The sequence below is a fragment of the Ailuropoda melanoleuca genome, chromosome 14 (genome assembly GCF_002007445.2).
Source record: "Ailuropoda melanoleuca isolate Jingjing chromosome 14, ASM200744v2, whole genome shotgun sequence".
In the NCBI taxonomy this organism is placed as follows: Eukaryota; Metazoa; Chordata; class Mammalia; order Carnivora; family Ursidae; genus Ailuropoda; species Ailuropoda melanoleuca.
In genome coordinates this window covers 30,858,396-30,884,662 of record NC_048231.1, presented here as the reverse complement: position 1 = coordinate 30,884,662, position 26,267 = coordinate 30,858,396, and the positions used below count along the sequence as shown (strand labels likewise).

Below are 26,267 nucleotides of genomic sequence, written 5' to 3'. Positions count from 1 at the left end.
AGGAGTCCGACCAGGCAATGATTACAGGGAGCAGTATTCCTGGAATAAGCAGCAGAAGCAGGAAGGTGTGAGAGTGTTCTTGAAAGGATACAGAGGTGGGAATGACGAGAACCAAGGGTGGTGGGGAGGCAGCAGACGAGCAGGCCAAGGGGCTGATGACACTGCAGATTCTGTCAAAAGACAGGGACCTCAGCAGAAAGGGGGGGGCGGTCTTCTGAGCCCACCTGGGAAGGGAGTTAGGCATTAATGGAGGGTCTGGCAGGCTGAGCAGAGCTCTAGTCTCTTGAGGAAAAGACAAGACATTTTTTAAAGGGCTTTTATTAAATTCGCCCCACACAGCGTCCCTTGCCCCATTGCCAGAGCCCCCGGGGTGTGCCTGCCAGGGAAACGGCTCCATGGGTGTTCTCTGGTGGCTGAAGCTAGGCTTGTCCATGTAGATGCGGAGCTGGCCCTGCTGGGTGGTCCTGGTGTCGGAGGGGCTCAGAAACTGCAGGGGTGGAAGGGAGGGCGATTGTGGGCACTGGTAGCTGAGGGCAGGCTCCGGTGTCGGGATGGCGGGCTTGTCTCCTCAACACACACCCTGAGAGATGGTCCTGAGATGCTGGGAGGGTCCAAAACATCCCAGCTCCGACCCGGGGGCGCGGTGGGCAGCTGTGGCCAGGCCGCTCCCCCCAAGGACGGTCCTGGGGAAAGTGCGCCCTTCCTGGGGAAATACCGAGGAGTGGGTGGCATGGGGGCGGGGCAGAAGGCCCGGCCTGCAGGATGTGGGGGAACAGGGGCCAGACCGGCGCTCTGTCTGCTGCAGCTGGCGGGAGAGTCCCTTCCCTCTCTGAGCCTCATTTCCTTTTCTAACGAAGAACTTGGCCTCTGGAGGCTCTGACTATCCGTGAAGCACGCTCAGCCTTCATGCTTCATAATCTCTTCTCGATTGTTCTGCCGGGTTGGCCTAGGCACACTCAGGATGTTGCAAGCGTGACACGTGGGCGTCCCATCCACCTCGAGAGAGTGTGTGTGTGTGTGTTCAGATGGGGGGGCCCCTGCATGCGTGCGCCTGGGGGTTGGTGAGCGAGCGGGAGCCAGTCTTTACATGCTGCCCCCCTTTACAAACAGGGGCCGGGGGAGCCCGGGGCCTCACAGGAAGTTGGGCTCCCGCACCACGAGGCAGGGCGGGCCCCCGCTGCCCCCGCCGCCGTCCACGGGCCGGTACACGAAGTGGAAGTCGCGCTTGGGCTCGCTTCGCAGCAGGTAGCCCTTGATGCGGTGCGGCAGCGCCTCGTCGGCCAACTGGAAGCAGCGCCCGTCCACCAGCACGAAGAGCCGGTGGTCCTGGGGCTGCAGCACCTCGAACTTCTCGGCGCACTGTGCGCACAGCGCCTCGGCCAGTGTGTCGGCCCGCGACGCCAGCGTCCGCGACTGTTGCTCGGGCTCCAGGTACGACACGCAGATGAAGTCCTGCGGGGCGAGGCAGAGGGGGCTGGCGTCATCCGCGGGGCCCAGTGGGCGTCTCGCCTCACCCCCACCCCGACCCTGGGCGCTGGAACGGCGCGGAGGAGCCTAGTGGCGTTGGACAAGTCCATTGCCTTCTCTGGGCCCGGGCTCTTCTCTGTGCACACAGGGGACTGCAAGAGCGGCCGTGGGGTTGGAAGTCGGGGCCGCTGCGGCTGACCCGGCTGTGTGACCCATGGCCCAGATCCTTCTGTCTCTGAGCCTTACCTCTCCACCGGCGGAGCCCGCCTTGCCGGGTGAGTCAGCGGGGGATGGCTTTCGGCAATGAGGAGTGAGCGCGCCCCCTGGTGGCCAGCCGGCGGCGGCCTCGCCGTCATTATTCATCCGAAACCCGCTTCCTCAACAATTCCTCCCCACGTTCCCCCCGCACCCCCACCCCAGGCCCAGTGCTGGGGCACCGAGGCTGGCATAAATAAAATCGAATGGGCGGACCCCAGGCCCAGCAGCCCACGGTGCAGCTAAGGCTAAGGCTGGCGGAACTAATTCAGCCCTCCGGGCTGGAGAAGCCTGGGGATGGGGGCAGGGCGCTCCGAGGAGGAGCAGAGGGGCAGGAGGGGCAGGAGGGGCAGGAGGGGCAGGAGGGGCAGGAGGGGCAAGAGGCTTAGCGAAAGGGGCAGGGGCGCTGGGCCCGAAGGCGGGTTTAGGATGGATGGAGAGGGGCACCGCAGAAGCTAGGTGGGCAAGGGTGACGCGATGCCTGCGGGGCTGGGGCTGGGAACGCACGCACAAACCTGAACAGCATCCACACCTTCTTCCACCAGCCCCAGAGGGAGGGCCGTATGGTGGAAGGAGGGGCCCTCGAGTCCCGGCCCGGCTTTAATCGGCTCCCCCTGCGTGACCTTGACCTCCCTGAGCCTCGGCTTCCTCAACTGTGAACTGGGATAACACCCGCCCTTACACCTGAGCTGTGAGGAAGCCGACAGACTAGCTCAGGGCCTTTAGAGTCCCTCGTCCCCAGCACCCCGAGGGCAGGTAGGAAGCAGTGTGCGGGGCTGCCCCCTTGTGGAAGGCTGTTAACAGCACAGCTGTCTGATATCACTGCCACTTCAGGGTGATTTTAATTAGGGGTGCCCGGGTGGCTCAGTGGGTTAAGCGAGTCTGCCTTCCACTCAGGTCATGATCTCAGGGTCCTGGGATCGAGCCTCACGTCGGGCTCTCTGCTCAGTGGGGAGTCTGCTCCTTCCTCTGCCCCTCCCCCTGCTCATGCTCTCTCCCAAATAAATAAATAAATATAAAATTTTTAAAAGAGTGATTATAATTATGGCTACAGAGTGGTGAGTGCATATGAGGCACTGGAAGGAAGCAGAGGGTCGTGCCCCGCCCCCGACCCCAGACATAATGCTGAGGGGGTTCCTCATCCCCCATCCCGGGCCTCTCTCCTAAGCTTTGCCCCAGTGAGAGGCACCGATGCTCTGCCTGGCTTAGCACTGGGAACCTACAAAGTAGAAGCAAGAAGTAAGGAGTCCCGTGGTCACGCTTGGATCAAGACTGCCCATATTGTCAGAGTTGGTGGAGAGACATGTGTCCCCGGAGGGGATGAGGAGCAGTGGTGGGGTGGAGCCCGCCCCTACTGACTTATGCTTGCTCATCACCAGCTTCAGATCTCTTCCCAGTCTCAAGTTCAGTGATGCTAAGTTGGTAGCTTGAAATTGGCCGTGGTGGGAATATTTATACCACGGAAATTGACGGGAGATCAGAGCTGCTTTTTATCTCCCCAGAGAGCCAGTTACTAAACATTATCAAGACACCATCGATTAGAGGAGGCTCTTGGTAGCCTAGAACATGTACTGGGGAGACAAAGCACATCTGGTCCCCAGCCCATGTATGCTGATAGGAAAACTAAGTTCCAGAGAGGGGCAGGGACTGCTCAGGGTCACATAGCCAGCTAGTACAGAGCTGGGTCCAGACCTTTAGCCTTTTGCCTCCCAGACCTGGGTTCTGCCTGTTACAGAGGGGCCATCCTGAAAGCCAGGGGTGGAGTTCAGGTCCAGTGTGCTCTGGGTGCCAAGGGAGCGAGACTACAGAACTACTTACAGCTCTGAATTGTTGCCTGGCTCAATGTGTTTTTTTGTGTTTTTTAAAAGATTTTATTTATTATTTATTTGACAGAGAGAGAGACAGCCAGCGAGAGAGAGAACACAAGCAGGGGGAGCAGGAGAGGAAGAAGCAGGCTCCCAGCAGAGCTGGGAGCCTGATGAGGGGCTCGATCCCAGGACCCTGGGATCATGCCCTGAGCCGAATGCAGATGCTTAACGACTGAGCCACCAGGCGCCCCCTGGCTCGATGTTTTCACTCTCTCCATTCTGCACACACCCCAGTCCCACTCTGTCCCAGGCGCTGGGCATGGGACACCTGGGACATGTGAGCCATGGGCCTTCCCTTCCAGAACAGCTTCATATTTAGATGATCACGATATGGTGCGACATGTGCTATAATGGGGGAAGCAGCAGCGAGAAGCACAGAGGAGGGCATCTAACCTGGGCCGTGAGGAGTGGGGGACAGGTGGGGAGGTGGTTCGAAGAAGGCTTCTCAGAGGAGGACCTGTCAGAGAAACTGAGGCTGGGCAGTGGCAGCCAGTGCAGGAAGGGAGACTGACCAGCATGGGCAGAGGCTGAGCACCAAGAACTTGAGCTCGGCATGTTCAGGGAACGGGGGGGGGTGGTTAGATTGACTGAATGCAGGGTAGGGGTGTGGGGGATGACGAGCATGTAGGAGGCAGGAGTCCGGCCATGTGTGGCTTGAATACTGAGTGTGTCTAGAGAGAGCCGGCGGGAATGCTGGCTGGACTGGAGGGGCAGGCTAAGGGCAGACGACCCTGGCAGCAGCTGCTTTTGTCCAGGGACAAAAGCGGCAAGGTTGTAGATCAGCTCATGGGCTCCCCAAAGGGGGCCTGGCAAGACTAGATCCACATCTCCGGGCACAGCAGGGCACTGAGGAATGTAGGATAAAAGTCTCCTCTCAAGCCCCCCCCCACATCTGGTCTTGTCTGCTCACCTCAAACACCCATGGTGCCTGTGATACTCTTCTAAAGCCCTGTCCCCCCACCCCCCCAACCGGCTGGCGTCAGGCTCACGGAGCTGGGGGGGCACGCTACTGGTGTCTGCGGCATGGTCCCGCCGGCCCCCTCCCGCCCCGCCAGCCCGCACCGGCGTCACCTGCACGGAGGAGCGCGAGGCCCCTCCCACCCCGCCAGCCCGCACCCAGCGTCACCTGCACCGAGGAGCGGGAGGCCCGGGCCTTGTTGAGCGTGCGCCTGCGCTCCCAGCGGTGGATGGAGTCCTGCACCTCCATGCTGAGCTGCCGGGTCACCGTGATCTTGTCGTAGTTCTTGATGTGCTCCAGCGCCCCGTAGGTGGTGGTCAGGTAGTAGGATCCTGCCGAGACAAGGGTGTGGAAGCTGAGCGGGCTGCCAGTTCCACAAGCTTCCTGAAGTCCAGCACCCCTCCCCGCATCAGAGATGGTCTTTGGCTCCCCATCAGGGTGGAACTTATTTTTCTTTTTTTTTTTTCCCAAAGATTTTATGTATTTATTTGACAGAGAGAGAGAGAGACAGTCAATGACAGAGGGGGAGTGGGAGAGGAAGAAGCAGGCTCCCAGCAGAGGAGCCTGATGTGGGGCTCGATCCCAGGACCCTGGGATCACGCCCTGAGCCAAAGGCAGACGCTTAACGACTGAGCCACCCAGGCGCCCTAGGACTTATTTTTCAAATGAGTTTTGGCATGTTTTAAAATTTAAAGGACACAAAAGAAACTGATAATCCTGGATGTCTTTAGGGTGGGGGAAAGGGGTGGCCGGGAGACATCTCACCATAGAGTGATACGTGTGTGTATAGACAGACACACACATATATATGTCCTAGTCTAAAAAATACTTTTGAAAAGATGTAGAAAAGTTTCAGTTATGGTTATATTTTTACCCACGATTTTTAAAAATTTAAGGGGAGTAAAAAATACCAATTCTTCATTTCTCCATTCCTTTTTACTTCTTAAGTTAATTCACATGTGTTTCCTAAGGTAATTTAAGCATTGAGATACTTCGGATGGCAAAATTTACCTGAAGTTTTAAGATAAAAGACAATCATTTGCACAGTGCTTCCAAGTTCACTCTTCTCAGCTTCCTAGAGGTTTGAGTTAAAACTGTTAGCGAAGCACTGACCTCCCTGAGCCCTGTCACTTTAGAGAGAGAGAGGGTGGCTTAGTCAAGGTCGTGATGGGCCTGCCTCCCACTTCTCAGGCCTCCCTCCCAAGCCTTTTAGGGGCCAGGACAAGAATTTCTCTTCTTGGTTTTGTTTGTTTGTTTGTTTGTTTGTTTGCAAGGCAGGGGGAGGGGCAGAGGGGGAGGGAGAGGGACAAGCAGACTCGAGTTGAGCGGAAGAGTTTGATCTCACCACCCACCCTGAGATCACGAGCTGAGCCAAAATCAAGAGTTGGACACTTAACCAACTGAGCCACCCAGCCGCCCCCAGGACAAAGATTTCTGACACGAGGCTGATTCTCTTAGTGACCCATGCAAATTCCATCTTCTCTTTTTTTTTTAATGAATAAATGAAATCGACTTTTGTGGGGAAGGAACAATTAACTAAAAACACTCACTTCCCAGACTCTCTTGTAGCTCGGAGTAGAGGGCAGGAGACCCCATTCTGGCTACTTAGATGTAAGTGGAAATCCTTGGTGGTGGGGGGACCTTCATGGAAAGCCCTTTGAAAGGGTTGACAGAGCCTTGGGTTTTTGCCTGTCCTCCTTCCTCCTGCCTGGAACCCAGAGGTGAGGCTGGAGGCACAGCAGCAGTCTGCAGATCAGAGGTGACGGGCACAAAGACAAAGGCTCACATCCTCCAGAACAACGGAAAGAGCTGGGTCCGGGATTTCCTGACGACAGGACTAAAAACTGCCGTTATCATCAGTTGCTTATCCTAGGACTTTTCTTTTTTAAAAAGATTTTTATTTATTTATTTGAGAGAGAGTGAGAGCAAGAGAGATCACAGAGGGAGAGGGAGAAGCAGACTCGCCGCTGAGCTGGAAGCCTGGTGTGGGACTCGATCCCAGGACCCTGAGATCATGACCTGAGCCGAAGGCAGACCCTTCACTGACTGAGCCACCCAGGCGGTCCCCCATCACTCTGATTTTTAAACCATTATTAGTTACATCGTGAATTATCTGCAGCCCCATACATTCTTGTTACATTGGATGCAGCTCCCTCCATATGCCTACAAATTCCACACCAATATGGAAAAAGTTCACAGCCTGTCTGGGGAGGGTGTGCTGCTCATGTCAAAGCTAACATAGGACTTGGGTTGGCATCCCTTATCGGAGAAGAGCCAGCCACTAAACCACTCACGTGTCTCCCCTTCCAGTGGAGCTTGAAGCCAGCTGTGCCAGGAGCCCATCCCTGGGGCCAACAGCCCTGGCTGTCCCGAGACCCCTCTCCTCGGGCTGACATGCCTCCTAGGCCCTGCGTCCCATCCGTGATCGCGTCTCCCTGGCGGCTGACAGAGAGCGTTCAGTTTTGGAGTCGGAGACAACAGGCCGGGTCTGTGCCCTTCAGCACCCAGCCCTGTCATCTCCAGGGAGTTACCATCCTCTCTACGCCTGTTTCCTCACTTACTTTTCCCAGGATGTTGTGAAAATTCATCAATGAGATGAATACTGTTAAGTGCAGGGCTTAGTAACATGTGAGTAATGCAGGTGGTTAGTGACCTAAGGCAGAAGATGCCCCGGGGGAATGTCACCCTCTTGCAGCCAACTTCCCTTTGACTCCAGGCCGTCATGCCATGCAGTGCCTGCCAGGACCACTAGGTGGCAGGTGCCCCTCCCACCATGAGTTTGGGAGCTGGTTGGTCCCTTTGGGGGGAGTGTTGTCCTTTGATGGACAAAATTCACTACCCCTATTAAGATATTTGTACAGCATGGGCAGCCATCAGCCAGACTGCAGAGGGGACGTGGGCAAAGATGTCCAGGAGGGTGCTTCTAGGACAGGTTTGGATTTTCTGCTGGCTCCAGCCAGGCGTCCAGAGCGGCCTGGGTCTCCCCGTCTAGCTTTAACTGCCCAGAGTGGTGGAAGCTGCAGAGAGAGGCTAGAAGGGGGCCTGGGTCCCATCCGCCCAGCGTTCAGGCCCCGTCTACTTCTTATAGGAAGTCCCTGATCTCCCATGCCTGGTAAGCCCCCTGCAAAGCAAGCAGGCCCCGATCACTGGTCTTTCACCAAATCAGCAGCACTGGGGGACCCGCTGAAAGAACATGAAGGTCTCGGAGGGCACAGAGGCAGACTGGCAGGCCTTTCGTCCAATGCAGAATGCTAGAGCGCCCAGTCGGTTTGAAAACCCCAAATCCAGCCCAGCACGTGCACTTTCTCAAGCCAGAGAAGTTAAGTGACTTGTCCAAGGTCTCCAGCCGATCAGAGGCAGAACCAGGACGGAAATCCAGCCTGCAAAGCGCTCTTTCTATTACACCTGGGTTAGTTCTGCCCTTAGAACGGAGCAACTGAAGTTCTCACGAGTGAGGACTCCCCGAGGGCCGGCCCTTGCCCCAGGCATCTCTGAGCTCCTCAGAGCACGGAGGGCAGGGGCTTTGCCTCCTCTTCCCCTCTAGGCAGCCTCTTGTTTTTACCCGAGCCCCAAGGGCTTTGGGAGAGGAGCATCCTGGGTGCCACGAGCCAGCCAGGACAGGAGGCAAAGCTGGGGGAACTCAGGAACATTGTCCCCCCCGTACCTTGTGCTCTGTCCCTCTGCCCCTAAGCCCAGATACTTCAAGATAGAGGTCTACTGGCTGTCAGACTTGACAGGTGGAAGCCCCTTCCCAAGCTGGAGACCCCCACGTCCTCTCATTCCCCGGGGCCAACATCTGTGAAGCCGGGCCTGTGCTGGGTGCTGTGACTTCCCACTCTGGCTCTCAGAGCAGGAACAGAGACGGGTGCAGGGAGGCCTCCTGGTTTGTGCAGCATGACATAAAGTGTTCTCTGGCCCTCAGAGCTTCTATGGGCAGGGTCTGTCACCGCTGGGGGTGGGGGAGTGGGGCAGGGCTGCTGGGAGGGGCCAAGTGCAGTGCCTTGCAAGACCCTGCCCTGCCTGTGTCTTTACTCCCAGCAAACACCTCATGGATTCTTTAGACTCTTCCCATGGGGCCAGAGACTGACTTCTTTGGTTTGAAAGAGGCTGCACGGTATTCAGGGAGCCTTGAGTCAGAAACCATTAAGACCTTTACATTATTTACTTGTACTTGGCTTGTCTCAAAAACACTCAACATAGCCCAGAATAGACCAGCACTCCTGCCTGAAGGACCTTGGCTTTCCCACCCCAAACCCTGTGTAGGCTTCAGGAGCAGGAGGAAGATCCTAGAAGGCCATGGCAGGGTGGGGGTGGGGAGTGCAGGTCCATAAGGAGAGGGTAACTGGGCCCAGGATGTCCTTGCCCTGTCCCCGCTCAGTCACTGTACCTGGCCCAGAGCCCCATCTGGCCACAAGGATTCAGGCTGAGGATGGAGTAGCAGTCACCGTGACCAGGGCGTGGCTGACCACCACTGGGAACACGCCGGCTCGGACCATGGCAGAGCCCCATGGTCTCGCTCCGTCCCTCAAAGGGCTTTGGTGGACATTGTTTCTAGGGCCCTATGATGACCTGTGGGGGGTGGAGCCAGTCCTTTAACAGGATTTGTTAGTGATTTCTTCCCAGGGAGATCAACAGCAGTGTCCACTGTGGAAAATTTGAAAATCAGATAAAAAGTAAAGAGAAGGCACTCTGTGCTCTGGCCCTTCCACGGTCGTCTGAGCCATATCCTGCCCCACTGCGATATCCCACCAGCCTATTGCATTTCTTCTCAACATCCATCAGATGTGTCAGATGTGAAATATTTTCATTTGCTTATTTGTTTAATTTAAAGATTGAAAGTCTGACATCCTCCCTCTGCCAACTGGAATAAAATTTCGCAAGAAAGGGGACCTGTTGTCACCTGGCATAAATTAGAACCTCAGTCAATCTGTTGAATGAATGAATATATGGCCTTTTCCAGGTAACTACTGAGTCTTAAGTGCTTTTCTTATTGACTTATAAGAACTTTTTACATATTAAGGCTATTAATTTCTGGTGTGCTAGTTTGTAGAACACTTTTCCCTGGTTTACTGTTAGTGTCTTATTCTATTATGGTAATTTTTGACTCATAGAAGTTTTCCCTTTAGAGGTTACATGTATGGTAGCCAGAAGACAACAGCTAATACTCCTGCTGAGAGCTCTGGGCAGGCTGCTTACTACTCAAGGGCCAGTCCTAGGAAATGGGGTGCTCAGGGTTTGGGGCAATTCTGCTCACAGCCCTCTGACCCTCCTTGCCTCTCATTCCTTCTATTTTTTCCCCGTAGACTGTAGGAAACAGATCAGTGTCGTCTGGAGGCCTCTGCCCAGCCCTCAGCCTTGTGGTGCTTTCATGTGCGTGGTCGGGACTGGAGAAGTCAAGGAGGGAGGCTCATGAAGGCCTGAGGTAGAGACTCCAGAGCGTGGAGTTCAGAATGAAGCATTCATTCACTCTCATGAGACTATGTGCCTCGCCTGCCTTGCCCTGCACTGCGGACAAATGCCTGGCACACAGTGGGGACTCACTGAGTAGCTGCTGAATGGACAGATGAATGGGTGGGTGGATGGATAAATGGGTGGGTAGTTATGTGGGTAGATGGATGGAAGGGTGGGTGGGTGAGTAGGGGGATGGGTGGGTGGATGGATGGTTGGAGAGATAGATGGGTGGATGGGTGACGGGTGGGTGGACGACAGGTGGATGGACAGATGGACGGATACCCTGGGCAGCAAATAATTACTGCTGAAGGAAGCCTGGCTTCCACTGAATTCCTACATTCCCTGGAAGACAGGCTGTTCCAACTGCAGAAAACTTTTAATGGGGAGAAAAAAACAGTTCCAGACGTCCCAGAGCCCAGTCACAGTTCTACGTGACAGCTTTACATGCTCCTCTGAGTTTCCAGGAACTCACAGGACCAGCCTCGTCACACTATCACCCCAGAGACTGATAGATGCTAAAAATGCAAACAGATGCAAAGAAGAGCAGCTTATCTCAAGAACCACAAGGCCCAAGGGGAACACTGGAGCCCTGAGAGTCTCGCCCCGTCCTTTGGGGCTGACATCTCAACCCCTGACACCTCAGGGCTGCCTCAGAGCTGAGATCTGGGCGGGCCTGCCTCAGGGATTCGCGGTGGAGGAGTGGCCACGGCTAAGTGGGTGGGTGGAAGTGGTGGGAAGGACGAAAGGGGAAGGGAAACTGAGCGTGGGGTGGAGCAAACCACACGTCTGCCATCATCCTATTGGGGAGTGAGGGGCTCCTTGTCCATAGCGTCAAGCTTCGCTCGCTGACAGGGGACCTGGCCAGGGCTGAACGAGCAGGGGGCTGACAGTTCCCAGGGCCACCCCTGTCTAGGAACTTATCATCATTCCCTGCTCGGACTCCTTCCCATGCGTTTACCCACTGCTTCAGCCTTATCTTTCGTGCTGTTCCCTCTGTGAAGTAATGCCTTTCCCACTTCTTTAACTGGCTGGCTCCTAGCCATCCTTCAACACTCAGCTCGGGTATCGCCTCCTCCTGGAAGCCTTCCCTGACTGCGGAGCCTGAGCAATGGCTCCCATACACTCTGGGCTTCCCATCATTCCAACATTTGTCAAATAGTGGTGACAGGGTCTCTTTCCTGGCCCAGCTCCCCTGCTAGTCCTTGAGCTCCCCCTGAACAGGGCCCCTGTGTCTTGTCCCCAGGGCTCAGTGGACTCTGGCATCCAGGAAGTGCTTATTGGGCTGTGCCCTGGTGTGGCCCTGGTGTGGCTGAGGCCTGTGATATGCAAGGGGCCCCGGAGGCACGCACCCGGCCCCCGGGGGCCCAGAGATGGGCCGGGCTGGTGACTCACCCTCCCCCAGCTGCAGGGCGGGGTCCATGAGCTCCATCATGTACTCCACGTTGAGCAGCATCTCCGTGAGGTTGCTGCGGGCCAGCACATACATGAGCACCGGCAGGAAGTCGTCTGCCCCGTACGGCTTCCCTGGAAGGAGAAAGGACGCAGAAGGTAGTGAGCATACGGTTCCAGGTGTGAGCCATTCCCTGCCCTGGGGAAGAGCACGGTGGTTTGCTGGGTGGGGGATGGTCACCCCTGGAAGAGAAACCTTGCCGCTTTCTCATGACTCAGGACAGGGGCGACCTGGGATCAGCCTCCTCAGGGAGGTCTGAGGCACAGTCCAGGTTTAGGAAGAAGGAACCGAGAGAGACACCCTCCCTTGGAGTGGGCAGGAGCCAACCCCTCCCTCTTCCCCAGCTCTTTCCCCTCAATGCCCCCCCCTTTTTTTTAAGATTTTATTTTTAAGTAATCTCAACACCCAGCGTGGGGCTTGAACTCACAACCCTGAGATCAAGCATCGCACGCTCCAGCAACTGAGCCCGCCAGGCGCCGCTACCCCTCCTAGCTGCTTATTTGACAGTCAAGTTCATATCACACTTATTCACGGAGCCACCCAGACACAGCTGTCTTTCTAACAGTGATGTATTCTGGGAAGTTTCCCTGTCCCTTTTAACCATACGTCTCCCTCTCCACCTGCAAAACAGAAAGCCCTCCCTCAACCAGCACTATGTGGTTTTAAATTCCACCATTCAACCTAAGCAGGGCCCTTTCCTGAAGGGTTCTTTTAAAATGTAAATACCTCTGAAAGGAATAACCCATCACTGGGCACCTGGGCGGTTAAGCGGCTAAGTGGATAAGTGTCTGCCTTCAGCTCAGGTCATGATCCTGGGGTTCTGGGATGGAGCCCCACGTGGGCTCAGTGGGGAGCCTGCGTCTCCCTCTCCCCACCTCCTGCTTGTGCTCTAGCTCTTTCTCTCAAATAAATGAACAAAATCTTAAAAAAAAGGAATAGCCCATCACTTCTGCTTTTGTGGGACATGTTCACGTGGTTTAGGGCATCTCGACAGTAACAGATGCCTTGGGGAAGAGAGGAGGGTGGAGGGTAGACATCCAGGAGAGATGCCTTCCCAGCGTGGCTCTGGGCTGGCTCTGGAGACTGACCGTCTGGCAACACAAAGTCAAAGTCAAAGGCTGGCCATGGAGGGGAAGAATTCCTGCAAGGACAGAATTCCCTGGAGTCCTTCAGTTGGCATCTTGGCATGCCTCTGAGTGCACTGGGGAGAAGGAAAGCTTGGCTGAGCAGCTTTGCATGGTAGGGAATGGCCATGTGGGGTCCCCAGACTCAGCTGGAGGTGACAGAAGGAGAACTCCAGAAGGTTCCACACCATGGCTGTTGCCCTTTGTGTCCTGGATGAGATTTAATAATCAGTCCAAATACATGCCAAATAATTACAGTTCTTTCAAAAGGTGAATTTCTACTCGACACGTTTTACAAAGAAGTTGGGTGACCGTCGGAAAACACAGGATAAAACAGTAAAATCTGAATAAAAATGCAAACGTTAGGAGAACTCTAAATTACAAGAAGAATTGTATGCCACAGGTAAAACAGAGAAATGAATAAGCAAGGACCCATTCAACTGCACTTTTAGTGCCACGAGTTTGGCTTTGAGTTTCCCAGTGGCCAAAGTGAAGAGGAAAACCCAGTTACACCATTCTCGTTGTCCATGAAAAGAAAACACGCCAGTTTCTCGGGGGCACCAAGTCATTTCTCTAATGCTTAGGGTTAACACAAACATTTCCCATGTGGCTTCACAAGGGGGACGCGATCGGCAAGTTCCTTTGGTGCACGCGGGGGGCTTAAGTTGACTTCTCAATTTTCATTGCGTTGCCTCAAGATGCGGCTTAGGGCGAGCGCTTCCAGGACAGGAACGTGAATTTCGTAGCTCACCCGTGCGAGTTCCCCTCCAGTCCTTTTAACTATTATGTGAAGTCAGCGTTGTTTTGCCCGTGCAGAGGAAAAAGCCCTGAGGGTGATGAAGGGACAAGAGAGGAGCGGAGTCGCACCAGGCTGCAGGTACCCGAGAGGGGAAGGAACCCCGTTTTGTTTAGATCACTGGTGGGAATGTGTGTGGACAGCAGTCTGGGCTGTGTCCTCACGTCTACAGAATGTGAGCAGCAAATCCCGGTGGAAAGTGCTCCCAGTGAGTGGTCAGAACGACTTGGCCGCGGCCCACCTGATAGTTTGTTCATTCGTTCGTTCATTCATTCATTCACTTAAACCCTTTTACTAACCACCCTATTCCTTGGGTGTTACCTGCCCAGGTAATAAGATCTGATTTTTCTGGATTCCTGTGGGGACCAGAAAGATGTGAGTAAGAAAAATGCATGAAAGAGGTTTTGAAAGGCGTGGGAGAGCTCTGTATTGAATTTAGCAGCCCCTCGGGTGGCATTCTGTCCTGATGCCCAAGCCCGCGGGGGCCTCTGATAAGGTCTGTCCAAGAGGTGCCCCATCTTGGTTTTCCAGAGAACAGTGTGCCTTGTGGCCTTCCTGGCCACACTCAGTTCCTACATCTGCAAAATGGGGCCAGTAACACCAACCCTGATGGCCTTGCAGGGTTTTCAAGAGAATAAGATGAGAAAACACAAACGTGTTCCGTAGCTGTAAAGTGCTATGGAAAAGTGAGCTATTACGGACATCTCTGTTCTGCTTTCTCAAGTGGCCTCAGTTTTTCCATCTGTGAAATCAACAGGGTGGAGGGGCTGGTAATACACAGCCCTGAAAAGCAGAGTCACACCCACAGTACGAGCCTCAGCGCACTTCTTACCAGCTGTGTGACCTGGGGCTAAGCACTTCACCTCTCCGAGCCCATGTTTCTAGTCATGCATGATGGGACACAGATCGCATGACATGCTACAGGATTCCGGTGAGAACTGTATACGCAGATTTACCCAAGGCTCCCCCCCCACTCGCATGGAAAATGCCTGGCTAAAAGACACCCATTCTTTCCATTCTAGCTCTGTGTTCTGAGGCTCTCTGGATTACTTGTTTCAAGGTTTCCTGTCCCCTCCCTGCACCAAATGAGTCTGTTTTGGAGAAAGAAAGCTTTGCCCTCAATCCTTATAAGCCTGAGATACACCTTAAGGGTTCCCAGGGAAAGATCTTGTGCCGGGAGTTGTTTTTCATGTTGATAATTTGATTATCAGAATCCCGGCCCGCAGGAGAGCCTTCTCTTGCTTGAGTTATGAGTTGGGAACTGATGGGACACAGTCCTGTGGCTTTCGGAATGCCCCTATAACTCACATGCTGGCAGAGAGCTGATTAAACTTCCCTGGGTTCTTAGAACACCCATTTCTTCTTGCTGTTGTGTTAATAACTCAGCAAGGAATACAATCGGCGAGCTCATGTGCTTTTGAGCAGCGGTTCGCCACCAGGGTGATGTCGCCCTTCACGGGTCACTGGGCCGTGTCTGGAGTTGCTGTTTGGCTGTCACACTAGAACAGGGTGCTATGGACCCCAAGGCCAGGGATGCCGCCGAGCAGCCTATGATGGCCAGGACAGCCCTCCATGCTCAAGATGTATTCGGCCCCAGATGTCTACAGTTCCAAGGGTGACAAGCTCTGCTTGAGGGGACAGTGACTTTCAATAAGAGGTAGGGTCCAGCTCTGGCCCTAGGTTTGGGACTCAGAGGCCCTCTGGACGTGGCTCTGGACCCCGTGGGGTTGCAAAGTTGTTCCTTCTTCTTCTTGCCACGCTCTCCCTGAGAATCCTGGCCGACGCTCAGGAAGGGTTTTGGGGCCCATCTCCATGGTTCGCACCACGTTCTGTTTAGCCGGCCCGCTGCCAGGGCTCCCGTGATCCCATGACTGTCCCTCCAACTACCCGTGAGCCTCCCCTCTTTGTTTCCACAGTACGCAGCGCAGGCCATAGCAAAGGTGAGCAGGAAGCTGAGCTCCCACCAAGGTTCCCCGGCTCCAGTGGACCCTTACAAAGACCACTGGAGTCCTTCCCCACCAGGCTCGAGCCAAGTGTTTCATCATTTCTTAGAAACCAGCCCTTGCTGGGAACCCTCCCATTTCTGTCAAGGAGCCCCCGCACCCAGTCCCAGGATGCAACGCCTGGAAGTACCCCCTTCCTCTGGGGCTCTCAGTTCTCTGCCTCTCCCCAGGCAGAGCCCCAGGGGAATCTTCCTTCTGACTGCTTCCTGTGCTCACCCTTTGTGTTTTTCTGCCCTACTCCCTTACTCCCCTACCCTGCCCTCCCAGCAGGGTCTCTGTCCTTTGATCCACTCTGTCCCCGAACTCATCTCCTGAGAGTACGGCTCTGATCATGCTATTTCTCTTCTCAAGAACCATCAATGGCTCTCCACTGCTTAGAGAATCAAGTCCAGACCGCTTAGCCTGACGTTCCACAATTGGGCCCATAGACACCTGTCCAATATGACTGCCTGTACTCTCTTCCAGCCAGACCATTCAGTTGATGGCCTCAGAATGGGTCACCTGCATTCCAGGCCCTTGGGATTGGCCACGGTCACCTGGCGGCATGGCTTCTCCTTGCCTTCCACAGACCTGAGCCTTCCATCTCCCACCAAGCACTAACCTTTGTGGGACGTGCTAAAAATGCAAAGCATATTTTATAAACCTATCAGCAAGTGCCTAAAACAAGTCTGTGAGGTGGGTTAGATTCATTGTGCCCACTTTACAGACGAAGGAAGTAAGCCCCAGAGAAGGTAAGCTACTTACCTAAGGTCACACAGCTAGGATGCAGTGAACCAGGACCTGAATCCAGCTTTTGCTTACCCACAATCCCATGTTCCTGCTACTTCAACATTCTTTCTTCAAGTTCTGCCTCCTCCACGAAGCCCTCCTGGGCTGCCCCAGCTACTGGTGCTTATTCTACACTCTACTTTCCAACTTCCAACTCAGAATGGCGTTCTGCCTTCATCACCTTCCCACATGATATTCCTCTGTGCTGAATCATGGACCACATTCCCGGAACTCCAAAGGTACTTTCAATCCTCATGCCTTTGCACACCCACAGTATGAGCCTCAGCACACTTCTTACCAGCTGTGTGACCTGGGGCTAAGTGCTTTACCTCTCCAAGCCCGTGTTTCTAGTCATGCATGATGGGACACAGATTGCACGACATGCTATGGGATTCCGGTGAGAACTGTATATGCAGATTTACCCAGGGTGCTCCCACACACTCCCATGGAAAATGCCTGGCTAAAAGACACCCATTCTTTCTATTCTAGCTGTGTTCTGAGGCTCTCTGGATTACTTGTTTCAAGGTTCCCTGTCCTCTCCCTGCACCAAATGAGTCTGTTTTGGCGAAAGAAAGCTTTGCCCTCAACCTTTATAAGCCTGAGATACACCTTAAGGGTTCCCAGGGAAAGATCTTGTGCCAGGAGTTGTTTTTCATGTTGATAATTTCATTATCAGAATCCTGGCCCGCAGGAGAGTCCCTCTGCCAGGGACACCCTCCCTAGCTTTCCCTTACAAACTTCTCCTTGCCCTCTCCCACGTCCTCCCACACAGTTGGTCACTTCCTGCTACAGCTCCCAGACACCTTGACTAGTTCAGAGCCTGCCCTTTTTCTTGGACTGTGAGCTCCCTGAGGGAAGGGATGGAGGCTGGGTGAGCTTGGGCAAGTCTCTTAACCTCTCTGAGCCTCTGCCCCATCACTGCCTTTCTAGTCCCCAGAACAGGGCTTGGGTTGTTAGCCATTGACAGCGGACTGAACTGAACCACACGTGTGTTCTCGCTGGCATCCACTCTGCCCTGCCCGGGGTTGGGGCCATGGTCAAGAACACTAGGATCCGCCGTGAGTCTTAGTGGTATGCTGGGAAATGCCCAACTACTGGCTCTCCGAAGGAAAAAGTAAGCTCTGATCTGCAGGGTTTGCCAATTCCCATGGTCTAAATATTTCCACCGTGGCCCGTTTCGAGCTATCAGCGTGAACATGGAGGGGGAGAGATGCACATGAGTAGCTCTCGTGACATGCCCAGCTGACTCAGCTCACCACCGGCCTTGGATTCACCAAGCCCAATCTCACTGCGAGCAAACCGAGGTCCAGAGAAATTCCTCAAAGCCCTGAAGCCGGAGTCCTAGTAGTGGAGCTGTGACGAGAATCTGGGTCTCTCTTCCCTGATGTAGGTGAGAAATGTCCACACGGGCTCACGGGCTCTCTGACCTGATAGCAACTTGCGGACAAACAGAAGCTTCAAGCATTGCTGAAAGGCACCAGCTCCTCTCTGATATTCCAGGGGCTTGTTAGGGCTGCATTCTCCTTCCCATGAAGCCAGGAGCCCGAGGCATGAACTCAGCCCTGTGCACGGCGGGCGTCAGGCAGCACCCCTGGGATGCAGAGGCAAAGTTCCAAAACGATTGCCCGGGGCTCAGAACAACTGGCTTGCGTGGATCAGAGACCTCGTCCATTAGGCCCTGCTCCACCCAAAAGCCCTATGGGGCCGCAGCCAGCACTTCCTGCTTTCTTTTCTGCCAAAATCACATCTGTTTTCCACCTGGAGGAATGGGGGGAGCCGAGCACACTTTCAAGAGCTGGCTGGGCGCCTTAGGCCCATTTCATTGGCGGGCAGGTTTTGGAGGGGAGTTCTGATAAGAAATAAGCTGAATGTGCTCAGCGGGGTCACGCAGTCCGCAAGGAGCACTGCATTAGGACGCCCCCAACTGTGTCAGCTGCGTGATCTGGGGCCACTCACTCTGAGCCTCAGTGTTCTCATCTGAAAACTGGGAATAATAATAAAACTCCCTCAGACCATCACGCGGGGCTGTGGTGAGCATCAAGTGAGCGGCTGAATTAAAAATTAGATTTTGTCATCTAGGAAGAATCACCTAAAAGAGGAGCTGGCATATGTTTCTGGAAGGGACTAGGTCGCAACGATTTTTTTTTGTTTTTTTGAGGGCCACTCCATCTCTGTCCCCACTACTCAAGTTGGTGGTTATAACAAAAGCAGCCACAGACACTGTGTAAATGAGTGCGGGTGGCTGTTTCAATGACGTTATTTACAAAATCAAGTTGGGGGCCTGAGTTGGCCTGCAGGCTCCTGATCCAGATAGAGGAAAGGTGCCCCCTCTTACTGTAATTGCCCCTCCAAATCTGTTGACTGGCTCTAAGTGAAAGCGGTGGCTGATGCAACAGTCCTGGGGCAGACAAGGCTCATGACTGTGATGTGCTTTGGCTCGTATCCTCCTCCATGATTCCCACTTAAAGCCACTTCCTTCCTCCAGGAAGTATTAACCAAAGACCCCCTGCTGCCCACCAACCAGGTTAATGCCCCGATGATGGGTTTCCTCCACCCTGTCACTGCAGAATGGAAAAACAGACACTTTCCATTAACTCAGAGAGGACTCCCCTGACCTCCCACCGCAGAACGGTGAGCTCCTCTGACACTCCCAGCCCCTTCACCCGGTCTGATTCAGCCCGCCTGCTGGCCGGTTTCAGCATCTGATGACAGAGGTTAGCCTTCTGTCTCCTGATTTATTACCCGCCTGTCCTCACCAGAATGAAAGCTTTGTGAGGGCAGGGGCCCCCTCGTGAACACAGTTCACCTGCTGTGCTTCCCTAGTGCCCAGCACGCAGTTGGTGTTTAATAAATGTATCTGCTAAGTGAATGCGTGGATATCATTTGCCACCCTGCATGACTGACACTTGCTTCATGCTCCGTGTTCCCACTCAAATTGTGACCATCTTAAAAACGGGGACTGGGTTTTCCTGTTAACATCCATGTTGTCCAGCAAGGTTAGTCGGGATTGTTGAATGAATGCATTTATTTGCGAGAAACACAGGATGGGAGGAAGTAGAGAGCATCTCTAACAGGAAGTTTTCAATGTACATTTCCAGTGCGAGCCTTTCATGCAGGGGTATTTGATACAGAAATTGGCTTCTCTGCTTGATTCCCAGGGCAGGCAGCAGGGCTGGCCTGCAAATGGCCCCCAGGTAGGCCTGTGGCCTCTAGAGTGTTCTCTGCAACCGGTTTGCAACCCACTGGTCTGTTCTAACCTTGACGCTGTGCAGTTAAAAGGGCTGGAGACCAGGGAGCAGGGCCAATTGGGTNGGGGGGGCCCCCCCCCCCCCCCAAGTGTATGGCTGACATGAAGTGAGAAGCCAGTCGCCCACCCACGGAGCCCCCACAAAGCTACCCTGTTGGGTCATTTGGGCTTTCTGCAGATGCTGCCTGAGCGTCAGTTCTGCTTTGAGCAACACCGCATACTGGAGGAAATCACTCCAGCTCCCCAGGTTCCTCTTTGGGGAGCTCAGCCCACAAGCCAGTCCAGCCACACGGGGCCGTGGGCTTGGAGCCCTGCAGCCAAAAGTCCCAGCCTGGCTGGAAAAGGCATGAGGCCACCTGTGACTTAGGCTTGACTTCCCTGAGGTCGTCTCTGCCCCCGGACGCCCCGGAGAGGCCCAACAGTGCAGGGGTTCAGCCCAGGACCTGAATCCAAATCCCAGCTCTATACCACTCACCAGCTCGGGTATGACCCTGGGTGTGCTGCCTGATCTCACTGAGCCTCAGTTTCCTCGACTGTAAAATGGGGACAACAATAGCGTCCACACCTCGTGAAGTGGTTGGGAGGACTTAGTGTCAAGACAGGTGGAAAGAGATGCTCATAAGCTGGGCTCCCGGCATATGAGAAATGTCTGTGACATGGCTATGATGCGAGACAGGAGGGTAACGGGTCTCATCACCCTCATAGCACGACATCTCAGAGGGCCTGAACCCCATTTCAGGTGTGAGGTGTAACAGCAAGGTTATGCGGGGCACCTGGGTGGCTCAGTCGGTTAAGTGTCTGACTCTTGATTTCGGCTCAGGTCGTGATTTCAGGGCCGTAAGATCGAGTCCCACATTGGGCCCCGTGCTTGGTGGGGAATCTGCTTGGGATTCTCCCTCTTCCTCTGCCCCTCTCCCCACTTGTGTGTTCTCTGTCTCTCTCTGTCAAATAAATAAATAAATCTTAAAAAAAATAAATAAAAAAATTTAAAAAGCAAGGTTATGCTTTGCATCCAGGCCTGGCCCTTTCGTTTTCTCTCTCTCTCTCTCTCTCTCTCTCTCTCTCTCTGTCACCTGGACGTCAGTGCCCAGGAAGATTTACAAAGCCTCCCTCAGCCTGGATCCCTGAATGACTAATGGAGCAGAGCCCAGCCCCACCCCCACCCTCCTGCATTCGACTGGACTGACACGAGAGAGAAACTTTTATTGGATAAGATTGTAGAGTTTATCTGTTCGAGCAGCAAGTATTTTCCTTAACTAATTACCTACACACCCACCTATCTATAGCTATTTCAAAAAGACCAGAAAGAAATCCACCAAAATACTGTCTTTTTCAACATCAGCGACCTCTGTCATCAGAAATCACGTTAGATTTTTTTAACATTTTTTTTTTTTTTTTTAAATACCAACAGCCTGAACTCCCTCTCCGTCCTCCTGACCCCTGGTCAATGTCGTAGGCTCCTCCAGGTCCATCCTCCACCCATTCAACTCCCAGCCCCTGCTACCACCTGCTCCAGGAGCAGATTCCCAGCTGGCTCTGGCCAGGGAGGTGAACTGCCACGCAGGTGAACGGTGAGGGTCCCTGGAGGGTCCAGGACCCTGAGCCCACCAATTTGGCCCTCAGTTCTAACCACCTGGCTGCTGGGTACCCTGGCTCCAAAGTCTGGAGCCAGGTGCCGTCTCGTCAGGTGTGGTATCACGGTGTTCACACAGACTCTTGAAGGCACAGAAAAAAGGCGGCCTGTTGGCCCTCACTGGCCTCCTCCTATTGCCTGCTCTTTATCAAAAGAAGGTTCTTTATGTTCTTGTAGAGAGAACCCCGTATGCGTACACACCACACTCCTCCTTCCTTCCTCCCTCTTGCATTTTAGGGCGGGGCTCCTGCCTGGGCTTGACTCTTTTTCTCCCCAACAGCAGGGCCAGCCCTGAATGTCTGTTCTTGGACACTGAGAACGTGGGAATGACTTGTTTGTGAAAGCAGCAAGAGAAATGATTCTAGAAGTTCTGACTACTGTCCTCAAGCCTCATGAAGTCCATGAGGAACCCAGTCTGCTCCGTGCTGCAGGAGGGAGGGCCAAGCTTACCCAAAGCCACCTGTCTCCGCGAACACCCGCCCTGCCTGATGCAGGCCCCTGAACTTGCTATCCGTGGAGGAGGCACCTGATTGGGATTCATCAGGAACCTTGAGACCTGTCCCCAGGCTGGCTGCTGGGTACGATGATAAAAGCACAGGCTTCGGAGTGAGGAAATCCTAGCTTCAAATCCTGGCCCTTTTGTATCCGGGGCATGGAGAGCAATCGCCCTTCTGGGAAAGACGGCCTGGCCGGTGAACTCGGGCCTGTGTCTCCAAGCTGAGTGGTTTTCTGAGTGTTCCAGCAGGGTCTGCCAGCAGCCAGGCCACGGGGACACCACAGGCTACTTCTGCCAGTGTCATGTAATGGCTAAGAGGCACGCAGGTGGGACTTCTTCCCTGGAGAGGAGGGGGCTCATAGCGTTAGGAATGGGAGGAAAGGGCTGTTTTTTGCTTTAGGTGGGTCAGTGGTAGAGGGAGGCAGGACCTACGCCCCAGTTCTGCCCCTCCACGGGGGTGCTGATAGTTCCCAGGGCTTCAGTGCAGGGCTGCTGGTCTGCGGACCACACTTGGAATAGCAAGTCGCTAGAAGCGTCTGGCAGAAGGGAGGTGTGAGCTGAAGGCCTGGGGTAGGGAGGCCTGGTCCCCAGGTCACCGAACATCAAAGTCAGAAGCCAATTTTAAGAGTCAGTCAGGATCGGGTTGAAATGCATAACCTCAATCTAATCACGAGGAAACATCTGACAAACACAAAATGAGGAACTTTCATTAAAAAGAACCAAGGGTGGGGGTGGGGAGGGAAACCTGTATTCCTTTAAGATATCAACGCCATAAAAAAAACAAAAGCCACGGGAATGTTTCGGGTTAAAAGAGGTAAAAGACACCTGACAACTAATTGCAACACCTGACCCTAGCCTGTTTCCTGAACGGGAGGAGGAAATGCCAGCAAGGACCTTATTAGCTCCAGTGACAGCCTGGAATAAAGATGGCGGCTTAGGTAAAAACATCGTATCAACGTCAATTTACCAAGTGGCCAATGTTCCCGTGCTTATGCAAGAGAATATCCCCATTCTTAGAAAAATGTTTAGGGGTAAAGGGCCAAGATGTATGTCATTCCCCCTCAGATGATTCAGGAAAAACATTCTGTATGCAGAGAGAGTGTGTCAGTGATAGAGCAAAACAAGGTATTAACAATCCACAAAGGGCATGTGGACGTTCCTATTTTAATGCGGTATTTCTGTTCTTAAAGTTTGTGATGTCTGAAGTTACTTCCAAATGTAAGGCTTAAAAGCTAAACTATTTATGGGCGCCTGGGTGGCTCAGGTGGTTAAGCGTCCGACTCTTGGGTCTTGCTAAGGTCGTGATCTCGGGGTCATGACATCGAGCCCTCTGCCCGGCTCTGCGCTGGGGGTGGAGCCTGCTTTAGATTCTCTCTCTGCCTCTGCCCCTGCCCCACCATGCACTCTCAATTAATTAATTAAAAGCTAAAATATTTAGCAGCAGAACTAGTTATTTCAAACAAAATCCCACATTGAACTCCATGTGTAAAAAGGGACAAGGAGCCTCCCTCCCTCCCGCAAGGACAGGGAAACTATGAGCGCCCTTGTTCATTTCTGTTCTTTCCTGGGCTTCGCTTGCACACGTCCACTATAGCGACTGCCTTGCTTTCCTTTCCTTCTCCCTCAAAATTAGTCATTCCCTCCCCCATTCCTTACTCTCTGCTAAGTTTTTAGTAAGTCAATTCACCATCAGCAAAAATCATGGCGTTTGAAGTCCCTGCCAAGGGACTGAGCATTTAAAAGAACTGCAGGGGCCCCTGGGAGGCTCAGTGGGTTAAGCATCTGACTCTTGATTTTGATTCAGGGTCTCAGGTTTGGTTCAGTGTCTTTGGTTTTGGTTCCGGATCAAGCCTCGTGCCGGGTTCCTCATTCAGCGTGGAGTCTGCTTGAGGTTCTCTCTCCCTCTGCCCACCCCCTACCCCAAGCACACACTCTCTCTTTAATAAAAATAAATAAAACTTAAAAAAAAAAAAAAGAATTGCAGGAAGCCCAAGGCTTCTGAGTAACCTAGGACTTACTGAGAATGGAATTGTCCTTTTAGGCCCCAACTGTCTCCCTGATAATGCCTCAGGGTCTGTACAGCCCTTGGCGCTGATTTTACCCCAGACCCAGCACCGCCCCAGAAGAAAAGATTCCCCCAATTATAAGTTTAGATAGGGAAGGTAACTTCCCTGATTAACTACCAGACGCAGGGCTAGATGCAAATTTGCAGATTCAATAAAATCTCAACAGTAGCCCTATAAGGCGGGTATGGCTGTGCCCATTTAACAGGGGGGGAAACTGAGGCTTCAAGCACCTAAGTGACCAGAATATAGTCACATAGCTGGGAAGGAAACCTGGATCTTTCCCTTCTACAGCCCTTCGAGGTCCCAGGCCAGCCTGTCTGTCGTCTCTCTGAGGCTGCTTGCAGCAAAGGGTCCTTCGGGGCTCTGTCTCCTCTCTGGCTCGACCTGGCTGTATTGCTACTCCCTCCCCACACTGTCCAGGACGCCCCGAGCTCCCCCACCCAGCGGCCACAGATCTGGCTTGCTTCTCACTCTGAGAAGGTCTGGGAAGGTCCTGGCCAGCTCTTTGCCATACTGTGATGGGGTCTTAACCTTGAGCTTCCCACTGCTGCTGGGAGGCACGCCGGGCACAGCTCCCAGGCTCCACACCTCTGGGACCGAGCAGGTCGAACTCCAGAGCTTAGGGTTCTACAGGCTGCTTGCTGCCCCTCATCTTACTTCTTTGGGGGTTTTTAAGGAATTTACTTGGCCGTGGAGTTCACGTGCTGGATGGTTCTCGGGTGTCCAGATGGCACAAGACCCCCGGTATTGAAGCCTGACATCTGCCCATGATAATGAAATCTCCACTTCCCCATCCGGTCTCCACTATAAGGCTCTCTCTCTCTCAACCCGTTTCCACCATTCTGCTGAACGGTGAATGGGAAGTTATACCTTAACATGGGATCTGCTTTCAGGGAATAATGTTCCTTCTAAGACTGCAATCGAACACAGGTCTGTGTAACCCAAAAGAGTGACTCCAACCTGGAATTGTGGCCAGTAGGAGGCCTGGGAGGGAGCTTTCCTGGGGGAGGGGGACTTGCACCATCCCTCAATTGCTTTTTGTTGGCCTATGGCCAAACAGACCTGCTCTTCTCCAAGGCAGATGGAGAGAAGCCCTCGCCTAAGACAGCCAGCATCGGTTGGGCCTGCTATGTACTATGCATTGAGGTTGACGTTTTACATATGTTGCTTCTAATATTTACAAGTGACTGAGTATGGCTTCTGAACCATTAGGGGTCTGAGCGTCCCCTTTGTAAAACAGCTTCCTTGGGTGAGGAAACTGGGCTTTAAGGGGTTAAGTAAATCATTCAAGGTCACGCAGATAGTAAGTGACAGATCAGGAATTGAAACCCAAGTCCGTGTGACAACAGACGTCACAATCCTTCCACTCTCCATTACTATGGTTGTCATGTACAGTCACACAGGTTGCTCACTACACAAGGGCATCCAGCTGAAGAGGAGATCCGGGCATGAAATCCAGCCACCATGCTGTTCACTAAGGTGTGCCCCATGGTGTGGTCATGCCTATTCTTGTCTGTCTAGAGGAGTGCTGTGGTAAACTGATTATAAACGGTCCCAACAATCCCCTTCCCTACATCTGTGCCCCTTGCGACGTTACTTTGCAGCTCTTCCCATCAAGCAACTTGAGTTCTGTGCCCCTTGAATCTGGGCTGGTCTTGTGAGTAAATACGCCAGTGAAATATGTCCGAGTGGCATTGTGCCAATTCAGACCCAGGCCTGAGGAGGCCTTCCCGGCTTCACTTGCTCTCTTGGACCTCAACTACAGGCTAACCTGCCGAAGAAAGAGAAATGTGTGGCCCCGTAACCTTCATTCCTGACCAGTCAATAGCCAAGCAACCACCCAACATGCGAGCAAGGCCCTCCTAGCCCAGCCAGCCTCCAAACAAGCCCCTCTGGCCACTGCCCCACAAGGCAGTCCAGGCCAGCTCTGGCGCAGACAAGCTCAGGCGTGCCCGCCCAGATCAGCGTCACTGCCACACCTCCTGGTGGGCACTGATAAATGCAAACAGATTGGAGTGGCCGTTATGCGCTGAATTGTGTCCCTCTGACATTCATAAGTTGAAGTCCAAGGCCTTGGTTCCTGGGAATGTGACCTTATTTGGAAATAGGGTCATTGCAGATGTCATCAGTTAGGATGAAGTCACACCGGAGTAGGGAGGGGGCCCCTAATCCAATGTGTCTGACGGCCTCAAAAAATGGGAAGTTTGGACATAGACACCCACAGGCAGACAGCCACAGTGTTGCCACAAGCCAAGGAACTACCAGAAGCTGGGAGAAAGGTCTGGAACACAGCCTTCCCTCGAGCCTTCAGAGGAAGCATGACCCTGTGACACCCTGATCTCCAACTTCCAGCCTCCAGAAGCGTGAGACGATCGACGTGTGCTGTTTCAGCCCCTGCTTGTGACGCTTTGCTACAAGCAGCCCTAAGACACTAAGAGAGAACCTTCTCCTGGTCAACACGAACGCACACTGTGCTTGGCTTCCTGGCCTTCCTCCAGAAAGCTAATCATGGCCCTCCATCTGACCCCCAGGGAACCCCTGAGAGGTGCCCAGGAATTCCATCCCCCCACGCCCGGTCCTGCCCCAACAGGCCTCGGAACCTGGAAAGCCTTCTCTAGTGCCCTCCAAGGGCTCCGGGGTCCTTGCCGGGGAGCGGTCACAGGCCCACAGAGTATTGCTGCTCGT

General features: G+C 53.7%; 1 protein-coding gene across 1 annotated transcript in view; it reads right to left on the bottom strand.

The window, feature by feature from the left end:
* Positions 1 to 300: 300 nt before the first annotated feature.
* RIN3 (Ras and Rab interactor 3) overlaps positions 301 to 26,267 on the bottom strand; it is a 105,492-nt gene continuing 79,525 nt past the window's right edge. Inside the window, exons 9-11 of the mRNA XM_034643225.1 lie at positions 11,392 to 11,523; positions 4,717 to 4,880; positions 301 to 1,452 (exon numbers count right to left, since the gene is read on the bottom strand). Of these exons, the coding sequence (XP_034499116.1) occupies positions 1,132 to 1,452; positions 4,717 to 4,880; positions 11,392 to 11,523 (617 nt within the window). The 3' untranslated portion in view covers positions 301 to 1,131. The remainder of the gene's footprint in view (positions 1,453 to 4,716; positions 4,881 to 11,391; positions 11,524 to 26,267) is intronic.